The sequence below is a fragment of the Pleuronectes platessa genome, chromosome 2, assembly GCF_947347685.1.
Source record: "Pleuronectes platessa chromosome 2, fPlePla1.1, whole genome shotgun sequence".
In the NCBI taxonomy this organism is placed as follows: domain Eukaryota; kingdom Metazoa; phylum Chordata; class Actinopteri; order Pleuronectiformes; family Pleuronectidae; genus Pleuronectes; species Pleuronectes platessa.
Window position 1 is genome coordinate 23,960,555 of NC_070627.1, and position 17,525 is coordinate 23,978,079.

Consider the following 17,525-nt stretch of genomic DNA (forward strand, 5'->3'; position numbering starts at 1 on the left):
AAAGAACCGGAATCGGAGCGCAAGTTGCACAAGTCCAAACTGCAAGTTGACTATATTATCTATAAGGTCCTGCTCAGCACATACAATAAATAATAAACTAAATCTGTACTGCTGTACTATTCTAAAATTTTCCGAAAAAAATGAGAAAATTCTGGAAAATGTTGTTCAGTAAGCCTTTAATTTACAAGCTGTTAATAATGTGTTAATATAAATAAATGGTTAAGTAACAGTAAAGTAAAATTGGCAAAAATCTGATTAAATTTGCATGTAGTCACTGTTTGTCACCGGTGTGACTCTTGGCAATTTTAAAGGTTTGGATTAAAAAAAATGTATCAGTCTTTTTAGCACAGGAAATTATAGTCTCAGAAGAATGATGATAACGCAACAAAACAGGAAATTATCCTTTAACTATATCAATTATAAGAGTTGTTGAAAATGTTATAAGGTGTTTCGGTTCATTTATGCAACCATGTGTTTGCTATAAAAATGAAAATATCTTAAAGACTTGTAAAAAAGTAATGATGCAATCTCTTGAATCTTAACTCTAAGTGGATGTAAAATGATTATGTCAAATGTGACAAATTATATTTTAAGTGGTAGAAAAAAAACATGCAGTGACATAATAAAACACCAGTGACACACAGGACCCCAGATCTGTATTTTCATCTGCTAAACTTTTATTAGTAGATGAACCTAAATTATTACATCTTATCTGAAATCACTAACAGTTGGTTAAAGCATTGAAAGCTGTTGAACAAAATTTACAACACATTTTAACTGCTTTAGAAAAACAACAACAAAGTAGCTACTGTACATTTTCTTAACCACAGCTGTCTGCTATTTTTACCATTACACGCTATGTTTGTAAATTGTGATCAAGAAGGCTACCTTTGAACTGTCCCCATTTTTCATTTCATTTTCATTCCATCCATGTACACTGGGGATCAAGTCGTGGTATTACATTTCATGGTACCTTATTTAACACATTCAGCTTCCCTATTATGAACTCCCAGAACCACTGATCAATCTGAACTGACCGCTTATTCAATGCCAGGGGCTCTGGAATCAGGCACATAATCTGGTCATCACTAACTCGTTGATGTCATTTCAGGTCTTGGCCAGAAGAACTTATTCACTCTGTTGCGGTGCATGCATTTGACTTCCATATTCAAAAGGTTCATCATAACATTTCACAACACACCACTGCCCGCTGTGATGCTGTTCGGTGACATCTGGTCTGAACTCTTGCTCTGTTTTATTGACTGCATCAATTGCTACAAGAGCAACCACCATTAGACTGTGGCATGGACAGTCAAACACCCCTTCAGCAGCCTGACAGATGCAATCCCTGTATTTGAGAATGCCAGGAGATACGCTGAGTGCCACATGTATTTCCATAGAGCCTTTAATGTTAAACAGGGGCACTTGCCTGACAACTTCCTCCTTCTTCTCAACTTCCCCCTCACTCACATAATAGAGTTTCACCTTTCTTGTCTCCATCAGCAGATGGAAAAAGCTCTCACCATTGGGGATATCTTTCCCTTGACGAACTTTCAGCTGGACAGGCTTCTCCAACTGTGGAGCTGCAAGCACAGGAGCACAATTTAGCGAAGCTTTTACATCATTAAAGGCTTTCTGACAAAAATCTGAATTCAACCTTTAGGCTCATCATGTTTTCAAAGGAGCAACAACCACTGAGAAGTTTTGAAAGAACGTAAGTTATGACCATAACTATGGATCTATGAGACCGACCGATGACCGTCACCCTCTTTTGTCACTCAGAACGGGCTGAGGCGTTCAGACAAGGAGGAGGCGGCCGCGCTCACCGGGGAGCTTTATGGGCGGTGAGCCCAGCCCCCTTAAGGTCACTCACGTGACATTGTTGATATTTGGTCTCGAGGATAGGGAGATGAGGACATCATTCGTGTTAAGACCGTGGTGACGGTCTGAGGGAGGTCGAAATAGATCCCACCATACCAAAAAACCTGGAAAGCTCCCTCTTTGTAGTGGAAGGAGGAAACTTCAATGGCCTCCACCTTTGCTGTTACAGAGCTAACAGCACCCAGCCCAACCACTTTACCCACGTAGGCTGCCGTAGCTTTGGCAAACTCAACTTTACGGTGAGGTTCCCCAGGTCAGGTGATCAAACAAGGCCTGAATGTGCTGCATATGTTTTTGCCATGAGTCACTATACACCACTACATCGTCTAAATACTGTGCAACCCCCTGCAGCCCATTAAGCATTGAAAAGTAGCATGTGCATCTCAGCCCAAATTACATAACTGTGTACGAATACAATCCAGTAGGTGTAATAAAAGATGCAATTTCTTGAGACCGCGGCGTCAGATAAATCTGCCATTAATCTTTAAGGCAATTGAATTTCCTGACAAACTTTGCTGACCCAACCAGGTCCATGCAATCCTCAATCCGAGGAAAGGGGATAGCTGTCCGGCATGGTGACAGCATTCACTTTCAGAAGTCTGTACAGAGTCTGAATACTCTATCTGGCTTAGCAACTAACAAACATGGTGAGGCCCAGCTAGAATATGAGGGTACTGCAATGCCTTGCTCCAACATGTAAAATAACCTCTGACTCTAACTGCTAAAATGTTCAGGTGAATATCTGTTAAAGCATTGGCAGATAGGCGCAGCATCTCCCACCTCAATACCTTGCTCTAAAAAAGTTTTTCTCAACTGGTCTGGCTTCGGGAGCCGACATCACCCCTTAATGAGAAGCTGGACCCAAATCGAGGAAAATGTTCCAACTTCTCAAATTTATTTAATGAAAAGCAGTTTGAACCTGAGATAGTACAGAATATCCCAGTAGGCTATGCCAAAACAAACATTATGTGGCAATGCTACAGATGGAAATATTCCCCTTTATACTCAATTAGCTGCATTTTTATTAAAAACCAAAAAGAAAAGAACCTACTAGAGGCCTATAACTCTCTCAGTTCAGAAGAGAGTGAGAAACAGACCTGGGTCAGATCCCGGACCAGCCCCCAATTGATTCACGTTGGCTACAGGAACCTGAAACACATACAACACAGCAGGACAACTCGAGGGTTGTCACACAGGTGTTTCCGAAAAACTTGTGCGTTTGTGTGTATAAGTGTTCATATGCGTTTGTGATATTGTAAGCTATACATTTTTATAACTTTGTTTCACAGTTTCACTAATAACTTCAGCATTTTTAAGTTCAGAGTGGGGTAATGTGAGACATGTTTTACATTTGCTCCTCTCTAGGCGAGCTAAAATGATATATCAGTCAAATTTACACACTTCCCATTAATTCAGGATGTTTCCTAGCAATGGAAATGAGCAGAATGTCTTCGGGACAAAGGGCAGTGAAAATATGATTGTTTTTCAAAAATATGGTCTTGTGTCTCACTTTACCCCAGCTTAAGGCCTATGTCTGCTTCTCCGTTTTGACGGGCACGGACAGATAAGACCGCCTTCTTTGCCGTGGAACGCCTTCTCCGGGCTCCACGGAGAGCTTTTCGTGCAGCTCAGATTTTTCTAACTACACGTCGGCATAGCGGAGAGCCTACGGAAAGCCCTTGGCTGTGATTGGTCCGCTAACGTCCGCTAACGACATTTCCTGACCTCAAACTTCCTGTTTCATTCCCTATAGCACAATAAACCCAAAACACAACTACGACTCTATGATTAATGTGACAAGTGTGCTAAGCCAGCGGAGTTGTCCGGCTGACGGTGGCTGGTTAGAGCACAAACGGCATGTGTGTACGGTCACATACGGTTATAACGACCTGTCATAACGGTGCTAGCGGGCTAGCCACCATGCTAACTGCGGTGGTAACAGTGCAAAAACCCGCTGTCACGACTTTAATTTCAGGGCTATCATGACATTGTTTCCTGTTACCGTCAGGTTAAAAGCAAACACTTGGTAGTAGTTAGTATCGGGTGTCCCTGCTGACTGTGTGTGGAAGCTGGAGGGGAAGCTAGCTGCCTCCGTGTAGCTTCAAGCTGTTGAATTAGCAACGCAGTTTGGAAACAAGACCGGGGAACCGCTGCACTAAAGGCCGGCGCATGCTTCTGCAACTGCGTCGGCGGCTTTTCACGCAGCTGTGTCGCAGGACTCTCTTATTCATGCTTCCCCAAGTGTTGCGCGTGCAGCGCGTCCTACAAAGCAATTCCGCGCCAGAACACTAGGCGGAGTAATGTTTTTTGTCGAAGACGACCTTAGAGACGACTTCTTTCTTCTTCGTCGATTGTTTATTTACATCCTCGTAGACTATTTCTGGCGGACAAATCCAGTGACGGGTTATACAAGTGGTCATACTTTCGGATCTCTTCTGCCAACCTCTCTTCTATTTGGTCCATATTCGTTCTTCTAAATCTTCCGTTGTTTCTGCCGGTATTACGGGGCATGAAACCGGAAATGCGACTCCGGACGGGATGTAGTAAGCAGACCAATCACAAGCCTTGCGGGTTGCGTGAGGCTCGCGTAGCTTTGCCGTCTAGTTAGAAAAATTGGGCGACGCACGTAAGAAGAAATACATAAGCACGTAAGGGGCCCGGAAGGGCTCTTGCGCTTGCGGGCCTGTGAAAACGCAGAAGCATGCGCCGGCCTTTAGAAACGATAACATAAGCATTTTTACCCGCTGGGTGTCACTTTATTTCTGCAAAAACTGTCGCGTCATAAACAGCCTTTGTCTGTTATTTGCCATCGTTCACTGTGTGTTAGGAGCCGGGAGGAGGTAAACAAACCAGCTTGGTAGGCTTCTCTAAGCTCGTCTTCAGTTGCACCAACTACTGTTCTGGCAGTGAATTGTTTTCAGCACAAACCGCTCGTAGAACCATAAATGAAAAAGAGTCCGTTCGATCCGTCCGCGCGTAACGGACTCGGAGAAGCATACCCTAGCCTTTAGGGGTAAAGTGAGAGAGACCAGAAAAATCAAGGGGGTAAAGTGAACCACTTACTTTTTCCACTTCAAAACTACCATAACAACACATGTTGTAATAGTTAAAATCCTGTAGCTAGATTGACAACCACACATTCCAAAACTAATATCAGACTAGTAACAAATTATGCCCGGTTCGAAAGTGACCGGACCAATCAGATTGTCAGGGCGGGCTTTATACGATGATGGACAGATGATCAACGGTAACGTGATCAACCACGTCATCAAAGTGCGCTTGGGTTGAATTCGTTTTCAACAAACATGCCTGCCGCTGGAGAGCTGAGATGTGTAGATGCTGCCATTGAGTCTGTTTTAGAAGACATCGACAGCGCATTCATTTTAAAAGAGGAACTGAGAACGCGGAGGCGGGGTGCTGGCTGGCTTGGGGATCCTGGACGAGACGAGGATGATGAGCCGAGAGGTGAGGCACACGAAGGCTCTGGGTTGAAGGAAGAATTAGTAGACATCCAAAAGACACAAGGGGCGAGAGTACTGCAGCGCAACAGCTACCGGAGTAGACAGAATAATCTGGTGCTGAAGTGGTGAGCAGACCAGGCTTTTATGGAGGGGATGATTGGATGGATTGGGAGCAGGTGTGCCTCGTCCGCTGCAGGCAGGAGCCAGCCACGCCCCCTGCCACAAACAACACACAGGGAGAAAACAGAAGGGAAGGAGGAGACACAACAAAAACAACACAACACCAAAACACAATCCTCACAATTGGTTCAATACCTCTAAAACTGCTTTTTATCATCTCAGAAATGTATCGAAGGCCAGATGCTTCCTGTCACTGTCCGATTCTGGAAAACATGTTCATACATTTGTCTCCAGTAGACTGGACTACAGCAATGTACTCTTTGCTGGACTGAAAAAACAGGGATTGCATAAAAGCCAGTTTATAAAGAACACTGTTGCCAGAATATTAACTCAAACCAAAAGGTCTGAACACTTTTATTTCATCTTCTCTTTACTGGCTCCTAGTAAGACAACAAATTGATTTTAAAATACTTTTTCTGGTTTTAAAATCAGTTAAAAGCTTAGGTCCCCTCAAATCTTTTTTTGTATCACTGTTGTTTTAAGTCATTATTATTATACTTATACTTTTATACTTTTATACTTCTCTAATTACTGCTTATTTTATTTATACTAATTATGTTTTTATCATTATCTTATTAAGGTTTTTATCGTTTCTTTTATGTATCTTGCCTATCTTGCCATGCATCTTTCCTATTTTTTGCTTTTATTTTAAGCACATTGAGTTAACACTGTGTGTATAAAATGTGCTATGTAAATATACTTGACTTGATTTTGCAATTTAGATAAAAAATAACAGGTTATGAGTATGTTAGCATTCTGACATTAGCATTTAGCCCAAAGTGCTGTTTTGCAATTTGACTTTTTAAAATCATGTATTTATTCAGTAACCTTGGCGAGCTACAGGATTTCATCTGTACATTTACAGTGACCTTATTACTGGAGACTAATGGTAATTTTAGCTATTGTGAGATGTCCTATTCTGACATGCCCATGTCCAGAGTGGATATGGCTGATGGAGTAGAGCACTTGTCGTCCAGCAAGAAGTTTGGCGGCCATGCCCAAGGATTCTGAACCCCCCTAAAAATCCCCCTAATGGATGCTAATTTTAATTCGCTTTGGATAGAGGCGTCAGCTAAATGACGTAATATTTAAAATGTACTTCATATTAAAATGTTTATTCTCGAGGAGCCCCCGAGGACCAAGTGGCACCATAAATCTGGATTATCACAAATTGCTAAAATGTTCAACAATTCACAATTGTTTCCAGCAGGGGAAGTTCAGTCTGTAGTTTCGGGCAACAGAATGCCAATGATAGCTCTCGGTTCTTATCTGATGTGCAGCCTGAATAAGGGAATCTGAGATGAGGGTAGCTAAGATAGCATCTTGAGAAGGTTAAGAAAACCTTCTGATGCAGTTTAATACAGAACTATTCCTCTTCAGAGTAGTGGATAGGTTTCCCTAGTGATCTTGATGTTGCAACGTTTGGCCATGCTGTCACAGCAGAATTGCTTTGCTACTAATCCAATGAATCAGTAGCTTGCTGTAAATATTATTATTCATTGGCATGCAGTTTAAAAAGGCGTGCTAATAACCAGATTTGAGCGCTGACACAATGAATGACAGAAAATTGTATCACCAAAGACCCTGGTCTTGCATCGATCACTAGGAATGACTATATATTCTGGGGGGGAAATCACTTCCAGCATGAGTTTGCTGAAGCTGGAAAACAACTATTTATTTTTATTAAATAGTAATTTATTAAATATTGTTGGTTTGTTGCCTGTATTCGTCCTAAATCTACACCCAAGCAACAAAAATATGTTGCATGCTCACGGAACAGTTGTGTGTGGTGTTGGCACTCCACTTATATTTTTGTAATAAATTGAAGTGTATAAGAGGTCTGTTGTGTGCACACAAGCCACTTTGTAGTAAGGGACTGTTTGGAATTTGTTTCTCAATTAAACAGCTTTGTATGAAAACTAAATTGTAACAATACCCAGTCTTAACAAACAAGAATATTACAATAATGGCTGAAGATTAGTCTCTTTTAACTTAAAGAACATTATTTCCCAACTATTTTGTTTTTGTTTATCAAGAACAAATGCCCAAAATCCTCAGCTCAGGATTTCCTACTTTTATTATAAAGCAAACATCTTTGGACTCATGAAGTAGTCGTGAGAGAAATTCAGTAAACCCTGATAAAGGGACTGTGACCTTTAGTTGTTAGAAAAAATCTGGAAGGAATATTTATTGTGATTAATAGATAATTGATCATCAACATATTGTATATAACATAATTTAGGTGCACAGCCGTAACAGTGAAATGTATAAAACAATTGTAAAATAAATTGAACAAATGTATTATTTTTCTTCACACACTGCTATATGTACTAATTTAAATCATTAAATTTGTTATTGACTGTAATTGGGTAAATATTATGTTAAAAATGATATCTCCATGTGTCGGTGTTTCATGTATTGTTCTACCAATACTAGTCGATTTAACCACTGTTTACTGCATGATTCTTGTGTTCATGCAAAGTATGGCATGGGCTGTATGTGATGGTATGTCTCCAGATTGGTTCCAGTGTGAGTCAAAAGTCCAGAGTCTATTTTTATTCCTGCTCCGCCCTTGTCTGTCCATCTATTCTCTGTACACCACAGTTATTGTCAAGCTGATTTGAAGATACGTCATATCATGTCAGTAGCTCTTCTGTCAGCCGTCCCCTTCAATTGTAGCAAACATTAAATGTTTAGCATCCTCCTTTGACAAAATGCCCTCGATTGTGGCTGGTGGCCAAAGCATACAGGCAAAAGAATGTAGCTGGTAGAGAGACATGAATGGATCCGTTTCTTTTCAGGGGTCAAGGAGTGATGACTTCCTCTCGAAATGTTATTGGTCTTCAGGGCAGAAGTCAAAAACATGGACCCATGTGCTCTCCTTGACAAGGTAATAAACCTCTGTTTCACAAAGAGACTTTGAATAAAGTGAGAGCTCAGCTTGCTGTAGGGTTAACATGAAATGCCTCCCTTGTAAATATTTCAGCCTCAACCCAATGGTCTGGCTGTGAGAAAAGGCCATGTTGCGGAGCAGAGACAAAGAAACACTCTACTATGAGATTGCAAAGAATACTTTCTCTGTTGTATCGTATAAGGTTCTGTCCACCCGGCGGCCCTTCCCTTGTGTTTGAGTTAACCTCTCTAAACTCCTAGTGAGTTTCCAGTAAACCCAGATGAAGCTATGATGCTGAGAGTCCCGACAGCGTTACACGGGATGCAGTGTCAAGCGTTTGCATGAATTAGCCGCACGACTGCTAGTGTTTCATTACACGTGAGGATCCTCACAAGCATCATAATTCCCTGGATAAGAGTCGGATTCTGAGAATAGCTTATTATTCGACATCATCAATTAATAGGCATGAAATTGTCTTTGAATGCAGTGTGTCAACTCTTGTGTGCGCTGCTTATGAAATCAGATTCACTATCATCACGGGCAGTGACAAAATATAAGTTGCGATACTGTAAATAATTGATGCCTCAGTTTCGCATGAGTGAAACATTTTGTGTACTTTCAGGCGAGCACATTAATAATTGGCAGCACTGTGGCAAAGTACTGAAAAGTTAGATTAAGAAGCCAAACTGGAAAAGAATTTGGCGTGACATTGATGTTATCCCTCTGATGAGTATTAATTACAGCCTACAAAGTGCCTACAGTTGGTGAGACAACGAGCACACGCAGTTTATCCAGTTAGCTTGGAAGAAAACAAGTCATCACAAATAAATAAACTTATTAAATACACACAAAGGACAGTTGTCTGTGGACATTGTCAACTCTCAATCGCACTTGGATGGATTTTGAGTTTATAAGTCTTATCAAGTGAGCTTAAAGCATCTAACTGGAGCCTAAATTTTACTAAAAAAATCAAGGGTGAAAAAGAGATGAGTTGAGTCATAGCTACTTTATAATTACACAAACGTCTGTCTGTCGGAACGCATATCTCATGAACCGTTGATCTTATGTGCTTCACACTTGATAATGTATCGGATAAACTATGGTAGACATTTGATTCTTTTTATTTGACCATATCAGACTGAGACACAGCCCCTTGACAGGTGCTGAGCTCCAACTTGGCAACAACATTCACAGAATCCCCTTCTGTTTGGCAATTTGTCTTCAAAGTAAAATCACATTTGTTTTGTTGCTGCAATGCTTACCATGTAAAAAAGATTGCACCGGTTAAGGAAATCGTTCAGACTTATATATAAACCAAATAAGAGAAAAGTATTAAAAGTAGTATTTAAGTTATTAAGTAAGTTCAGTTTCATTTTATGAAAAGCATTGAAGATAAACCAGGTAGAATGAAGCCAAACTTTTCTTACTTCACAATGCACCATAGACTGTTTATAGAAATCTCTGCACACACAGCCAGCACAAAACAACAAAAAGTGAAAGTATATTGTAGAAAATTAGAACACCCTTTTATAAACGGATGTAATTCTGTTTCTAACCTTAATCCTTGTATATTGAAGGAGCAAACCATAGATTGCCATCTAAATGTAATAACCCGAAAATGTGGCATTTTTTTTTATTTGACAAAATAAAGTTCTTATTCAGGGAAAAAGAGAGAGCAAACACCAGTCATGATTTTCACACATTAACAGTGATTACTACGACACGATATTTACTACAACAGTGAGTTGTCTGAGCTCTTCACCCTTGAAAAGGTTACTACATGTGAGAAACCACTACTAGGGAAAGAAAAAGGTTGGAAAGTCTCTACTTCCACTGAGGCCTTTTTGTCAAATAATACAAGACTATAAAGGGTCTATGGTTTGATGGAATCTTATTATTTTAAATTTCTTTATGGCTCATGAACATGATGCTCATATGATGTCTCTTTACTTTTCTTTTGATTAACTTAAATTCAGATTCATCCATTAAATTGATCATTATAGAGGTGTATTCTGTGATGAAATGTTGTTCTTTCACATAAATAAGTAAGTAAGTTAAAAAAATAGGTTATGTCAAATTATTCCATGGGACATAAATGAGGGGTGTCCCCCTGAAGATTTGTTATCTTGTATTGCGACCTTGGCTACTTCTGTTGATATTTTCTTTTAACACCATTGTCTTTATGTTTATTTCTTGATCCTAAAAGTCTTTGTTTCATTGCTAACAATCTAACTTGTTTAATGTTTTTGAATTTATTGTACAGCACTTTGAGCTGCATTTTATGTATTAAAGGTGTTAATATAATGTTAATTTACAAAAAATGTGTTTACAATGTTAACAGTTAAGCTATTTTAATTTGTATCTTTACAGATGCACTATTTACATATTTACACATAATTGTCATAGCAACAGTAGTAATGATGTGTTGAATCTGCCTGTAGTTCTTTCACATCTACCTTAGTCTTCTGGTTTCTTATTTGTTAGTTCAGTCACATGAGAGTGAGAGGAAGGAAGTGTGTGTTGTTGATGTAGATGACCAGTGTGAAGTTAAGTGCTGCTCAAAAAGTTCCATCCGTCTCAATCCTGTTGTTTCTCAATTTAAGACAGATCCAACAACCCAAATCGAATCCTCACGTTACACAAACATCAGAAAAATTGACTTTCCCTTGGTTTCACAAGCTCTGATTGAAGAAATACAACAAGAAAATTGGACAGTGGCAACTTTAAGGCCTTTTGCCAGATGAATTTGAGCTGAGATCAAAGCGACATCCCGACCACGCAGACCCAGCAACAGTTTATTGTAAAAGTGCACCTTACACTGCTGCCACGACCAACTGATTCACAAATCCTATTAAAAACCTTGGAGCCGATGTGCTGTCTTTGACTGCTGCTCTTCCAATATTAGGATTTATATGACTTGCTTTCTAGTAGAAGGAGAGCTGATCTTTGCTGGATAAAAACACATCTGTGAACAGAAAAGTTCACTATGTTTGAAACCATTAGCCTGAAAACACTTTTAGCCCAGATTGATATTCACCTTCCTCACCCTGGAAATGTGACTGCGTAGCAATCGACGGTTTAAATGTAATCAACCTCTAAACATCAAAAAATGGGAGGGCTGGTAAACACACAATACATTGTAATTTGAATATGGCTAGTTTGTAGTGAAACAGTGGTGTCAATTGTGTTGCTGGCGCTCAGAACAAATAATGTTTTATACTAGATGAGCAGAACTAAAGATGAAACGTTAGTTGGCCTTAAGCAAGCTTCAGTTCGCAGACTACTGTCCGACCAGTAGAAAGGCTCCTTTGTGAGCTGCAGCTAGTGACGTCAAATGGGCTCTATAAAGACATAAATTCATAGTTAAGCTGGAACAACACAGCAGTGGGATGAGCCTCAGTGTCCTCCTCCATTTCTTAACTTGCATAACTAATGAGCCCTAAGCCCTGGATAAATTAAGGACGACTAGTGACAGTTCTCAGATTTGCACAAACTAGCTTGCTGTTCGCACTGTAGGCTAACAAGATAAAAGGGATTATATACTGCATGTACATTTTTCTTTTTTTATCAAATACCACTCATTGAACATGATGGAGATGCTTGAATACAGCCACTATCAGGTGAGATGGATAGATTTTTCATTCCCTCTATTAATCAAATATTTAAATGGCGAGCATGAACATGACTTAAATATTTTATTTCTATCTTGTCGTCAAAATAGCACGTCTAAAGTTTTTACATTTACTAGTAAATGTCATAGTACTCTAGCAGAGTATTTACACTTGGTTACCATCGTTTACATCTGTCGATGAGAATTACTCAGTATCATAGATATACTTACAGTTGTCTGAACTTTAGCTGGTCAGAGATCATGTGACACAACGCTCTACACTGTCTCTGTTGGGGAGTTTTAGTGTCTGCTAAATAAAACTGGCCATGTGTCTGGGTGAATGATGCTAAAATATGCTTTGTACATTTGAGATTGTTTCTTCATTCCCCTTAAAACAATTTTAAATGTAATTTAAAAAGAAAGAACTACTCGGTTACATTTCCAGAATAAAGCATAGTGATAAGAATAACGTCTTTAAGGTAAGTCTGAAGTCAGGTTTGGAAGGTGGATTTGCTATTCTTCGGGTACAATTTTAAAGTATTTTTCAATACTTGAATTTACATATCAACATCAAACATGAAGCTGAATTTTAAGTGACAGGTTTAACATTCAAACCTGTATATTAAAGCAAAATTATTTTGTGTTTACATAGTTCACAGCCTATGACTCGTAATAACTACTGATGTCTTTACTCTTTTTATGAATTAGCAGTTTCTGGTGATCGTCAATCCTTGCCTTCTTTTATTATACAAAGTATACTTGCCATCATATAGGCTTGACAAAAGACTGGTTTGAAAAGATTTTTCTCACATAGGTGCAGTCCCACCTGGATAATCCCAGCAAGTACCACATCCAGCAGGCCCAGAGGCAGCAGGTGAGACAGTATCTGTCCACCACCCTGGGTGGTAAAGTCGGCAACCAGTGTCCCAGCCAGCCCCCTGAGCACGGCATGCCGCCTGGACCCGGCAGCAGCGCCCCCAACAGTCCCATGGCCCTGCTCACCCTCAGCTCCAGCTGTGAAAAAGAAGTACGTCTGCTTTGATTTCATCACATTCCCAAGCCCTGATGAACTGTTATCACAAATTTGCGTTATAGTAATCTTGAAATAAAATGTGATTTTATTTTACACAGATGGATGATGTCATCGATGATATTATTAGCTTGGAGTCAAGTTACAATGAAGACGTTCTTGGACTGATGGACCCAGGACTCCAAATCAACAACCAGGTAATTTTTGATATTAGTAGTATAACGCCAAATCACAACACATTATCTTAAGGCATTTAAAAAAATTAAAGGTCGAGACCTTACAATCATTTTAAGTATATTTGCTGCTTGAAAAGGTTTGGCTACATATTTCATGTATCATAATTCAAATAACACACAAGAAACAGTTATAATTCACAACTATATTGACATATTTTTGATATTTGATTTCCTGCTGTGTAGCTCCCTGTGTCTGGCAACCTTCTTGATATTTATGGTAATCAAGGACTTCCACTCTCGGGCCTCGCCATCAGCAACTCCTGTCAACCCAGCATTAAAAGGGAATACTCAGGTAAATTTCACACTTATCTGGGATGTGTGTCAATATTATATTTTTACTTTTGATTTACTGCTGTTACTGTGGTTCAGGCCAAGTTTAACTGAGAGTCAAAGTCAACGAAAGCTGCAAAAAAACCTTTCAGTGCACTTATCTGTGACTAACTCTTTTCAATACACACCTGCAAGTCACATCATATTAGAGTACACACTATTGAAAGTTTGTCATATGTCTACAGGTCTGATTACTTATCTCTTACTCTGTCAGTGAGGTGTTTTTGTGGTTAAATCCTCATTAAGAGTAAATACAACACTTTTCCATCAGAATGTATGAAGTGAGAGCATTACGCTAGGGCATTGTCGATATTGTGTGCAATTTGGAAATGCACCAGATACCCTTAAGTCAATAATTTGCCAATAATTACTCCAGTTCCTGGCATGAAGCAAGTACTGGACAAGTCTGGATCCTGTAGCCAGTATGAAAACTACCAAAGGCAAGAGGGCTTTCCAGTAGGTAAGCAAAGCAAAGTCATTAGAAGTGAAAAAGATGATGTTCTGTCAACCGTAATAGCTGTTTTCGATCCGATTTTCAGAAACGATAAAGGTATTTTTTGTATTACTTAATCGCACAAAATTAATAAAGATTAATCATAGAATGTGAATTGTCATGATTTTTAGCCTTATTTCCTTTTTAATCCTCAGATCCTTCATAATATTGTTAGTAGTTGTGATGATGCAGCATAATGTGGTAAATTAAAGATCTGAATGTGTAAAGTTGCAGACATGTTCAAATGTTACGATGCAACCATTTTATATAACCACCGTCTTATAAGCCCTTTTATTAAACGATAATGATTTTCTTAGACTCTGACGTTCACGTTTCTCTTTGCTTCACAGAGGCTGAGGTTCGTGCTATGGCTAAAGAGAGACAAAAGAAAGACAACCACAATTTAAGTAAGTTCAAACAATACCGTTTTTAAAGCTCAGCCTCTCAGTCAATTACCTGATACATACTTAATAATAATATGCAGTAGTTAAAAGCCTAATGACATGAAATGAAATAATAAATAGATCTCCTAAAGGAAATCGGTACGGTGTTATTTAATATCTCAATTATTTATATCTGTTTTTAGTACTTTTGGAGTCCTAAATTGCCAAATTTGAAATATCAAAATTTTAAATGAGTTGGAATAAAAAAAATGTACTTTCTAATTGGCTTTATTACTTATAATTGTATTTGATGTATAATGATATATTCTATCATCTGTAATTAAACCTACTTAGACTGATTGAGCTGATGAATTGAACTAACAGTGTAATCCCTTTTGAAGTTGAACGAAGACGGAGATTCAACATCAACGATCGCATCAAGGAGCTGGGAACTTTAATCCCCAAGTCAAATGACCCGTGAGTACTTTTTGTTTGTGTTTATGTGTGTGAGTGTTTGTCTGTCTGCTCATTAGCTTTGTCATCTACATCCTGCTCCTCATGCGTCGATGTGTGCTTAACGTGTGAAAGCATGACTGCCCAGAGCAGCTGTAAAGAATCCCGTGCTGTTCTGGTCAGCTGGTCAGCCAGTCAGCTGACTCTGACTGTAGATCTTTGTCTCCTGCACACCCCAGAGACATGCGCTGGAATAAGGGCACCATTCTGAAAGCCTCGGTGGACTACATCAGGAAGCTGCAGCGGGAGCAGCAGAGAGCCAAGGAGCTGGAGTGCAGACAGAGGAAGGTGGAGCACGCAAACCGTCACCTGATGCTGCGTATACAGGTGTGTTATTCTACAGAGAGAAGGAAAATACAAAGTCAAAATATCAAGGCATGTAAAAAAAAACACACACAGTACTTCACTAATACACTTTTTGGGGTATTTGCATCATCTACTAGAGGCCAAAGTTTAGGCCATAATTCATAATATAATAATGCCATATTAATAGTACACGTGCTTCTACATATGTCCAGTGGAGGAGTAGAAATGTATTGAAAAATGTTTGTCTCATTGTGATTAAGATGAGACGACCAGGACCAATCTCATGTCTGTCTATTAAACATACTGCAAGTAGTTGGTTAGCTTAGCTTAGCATAAAGACTGGAAACAGGGGGAAACAACTAACCATGCTCTGTCCAAAGGTAACCAACTATACCAGTTTCAGCTCACTAGTTAATACAGTGTAACATGTTGGTTTGCAACATCTCTGTTAAGTCAAAACTCAAGGTTCAGAATACCTGAGCTATATGTCACGATATGTGATCGTGACATATTGACGTGAAATTTGGAGATGCCTTTAAGGGGTTTTTTATTTTATTTGCAAAGAGCCAGACCATTCGTTTTCCTCACAGTCTGAAGCTAAAGTAACTACGGGTGGTATCTATTTTCCCATCTATCTCTTCACAAGAAAGCAAATGTTGAATTATTCCATTCCGCTTTTTTAGGCCCTATCCACTGACAAAGCTATTACTTGTGCCAATTTATGCTTTAATCGGATAAAATGGGTTTATACTTTTTTCTTTTCAAATCTTTCAGGAAGTTTAAAAGTGTTCATATTTTGTTTGATTGTTCATTCATGAAGGAGTTGGAGATCCAGGCCCGCGCTCATGGTCTTACAGTGGTGTCATCCCCATCTGTCTGCACGTCAGAGTTATTGGCCCGAGCCATTAAACAGGAGCCCGTCCTTGGCGACTGCCCCTCAGACCTCTACCAGAACAGCTCGGACCCCGACATGTCCCCTCCAACCACACTGGACCTGAACAATGGCACCATCACCTTTGACCAGATCCCTTCAGACGGTGGGGACCCCGGCCCCTATGGAAACTCCAGGACCTGTAAAATGAAGGAGTTGGTGAGAGACAGCCTCTCGTCGTTTTCCTCGAGTGATCCCCTGATGTCCTCTATGTCCCCAGACGGCTCCGACAACGGCAGCAGCCACCACAGTTCCAGCTCCAGTATGGAGGAGAAGGAGCACAGCTGTTAGCATCGTCCATTTGTAGCAGCCCATTAATGAGGCGCCTACATTATAGTGACTTAAAGGTATCCACATGACGCAGTGGATGAAGGAACTGAGAAGCTCATTTCATCTTGATCTCAAATTTGTATCATCGTTTGCTCAAATATTGCTGAACTATTTTTATTTTGTTGTGAGCTTTCATGCATTTCTCCATTGTGCACTCTATTGATACAGTCATATGATCTCAATTCCACACAGATGGATAGCTCAGAATTACTTGACAAGCAAATGCGAGGTTACTGAGAAATTTCTGCTGTCAGTATAGATTAGTCAACTTTATAACTTTACAGTTTTTAGTCTTTTTAATTGTTGTATTTTTTTTAACTTTTGATATTTTCAGAGATACATACAGGGTAATGAGCTGTCCTGGGCAATTGGGATAACATACATGTGAAAACTTACTTCACATATGATGTATATAATATTGAGAGAGAAGTGCAAAATGCTGATGTTTAAACTTGCTAGAAGAAACCTTTGGTTGACAGAATGTAAAATTCGAACTTTTGGTTATAAGTATAAATAGACTTGTTTCTAAACATATTTAAGTTGTATTATTTGAACTCCATGCTCTCAACATGTTTTGAAGAACTGACAAATCAGAGGTGACCAAATGAGAATAACTGTTGTTAATATGGGGTATTATATTATTACTATCATTTATTTATTTATATTATATTTGTTCTTTTTCTATTCACAAAGAGCTTGTTGGGTTTCTGAAGATTTGTTTTTATCTGAGGAATTTAAAACATCATTGATCTTTTCCTATTCTCACTTGTTGTCAGACATCAGAAACTTTCCTAATTTGTAATTATGGGCTAGTTTTTATAAAGCGAATTTAGAAACATGACAATATAGTGTAAATGTGCCTTATATTGATAATGTATGATCGTTGTTTTTTAAACTGTGGGTCTGGTTATAAGAAAAAAAAAGAAAAAAAACCCTGGTTGTAAACAT

General features: G+C 39.2%; 1 protein-coding gene across 4 annotated transcripts; it reads left to right on the top strand.

Moving 5' to 3' along the window:
• Positions 1–12,002: 12,002 nt before the first annotated feature.
• Positions 12,003–16,538, top strand: mitfa (melanocyte inducing transcription factor a). 4 transcript variants are annotated; one of them, XM_053440453.1, is made up of 9 exons: positions 12,003–12,035; positions 12,840–13,054; positions 13,153–13,252; positions 13,475–13,583; positions 13,998–14,081; positions 14,465–14,521; positions 14,899–14,974; positions 15,190–15,337; positions 16,137–16,538. In XM_053440453.1, exons 1-9 carry the CDS (start codon positions 12,003–12,005, stop codon positions 16,536–16,538), a joined length of 1,224 nt encoding a protein of 407 aa, XP_053296428.1. The 4 variants fall into 4 exon arrangements, with proteins under 4 accessions (XP_053296428.1, XP_053296420.1, XP_053296436.1 ...); XM_053440445.1 differs by having other exon boundaries at positions 12,840–13,052; positions 13,157–13,252; positions 13,971–14,081; XM_053440461.1 differs by having other exon boundaries at positions 12,840–13,052; positions 13,157–13,252.
• Positions 16,539–17,525: the final 987 nt, after the last annotated feature.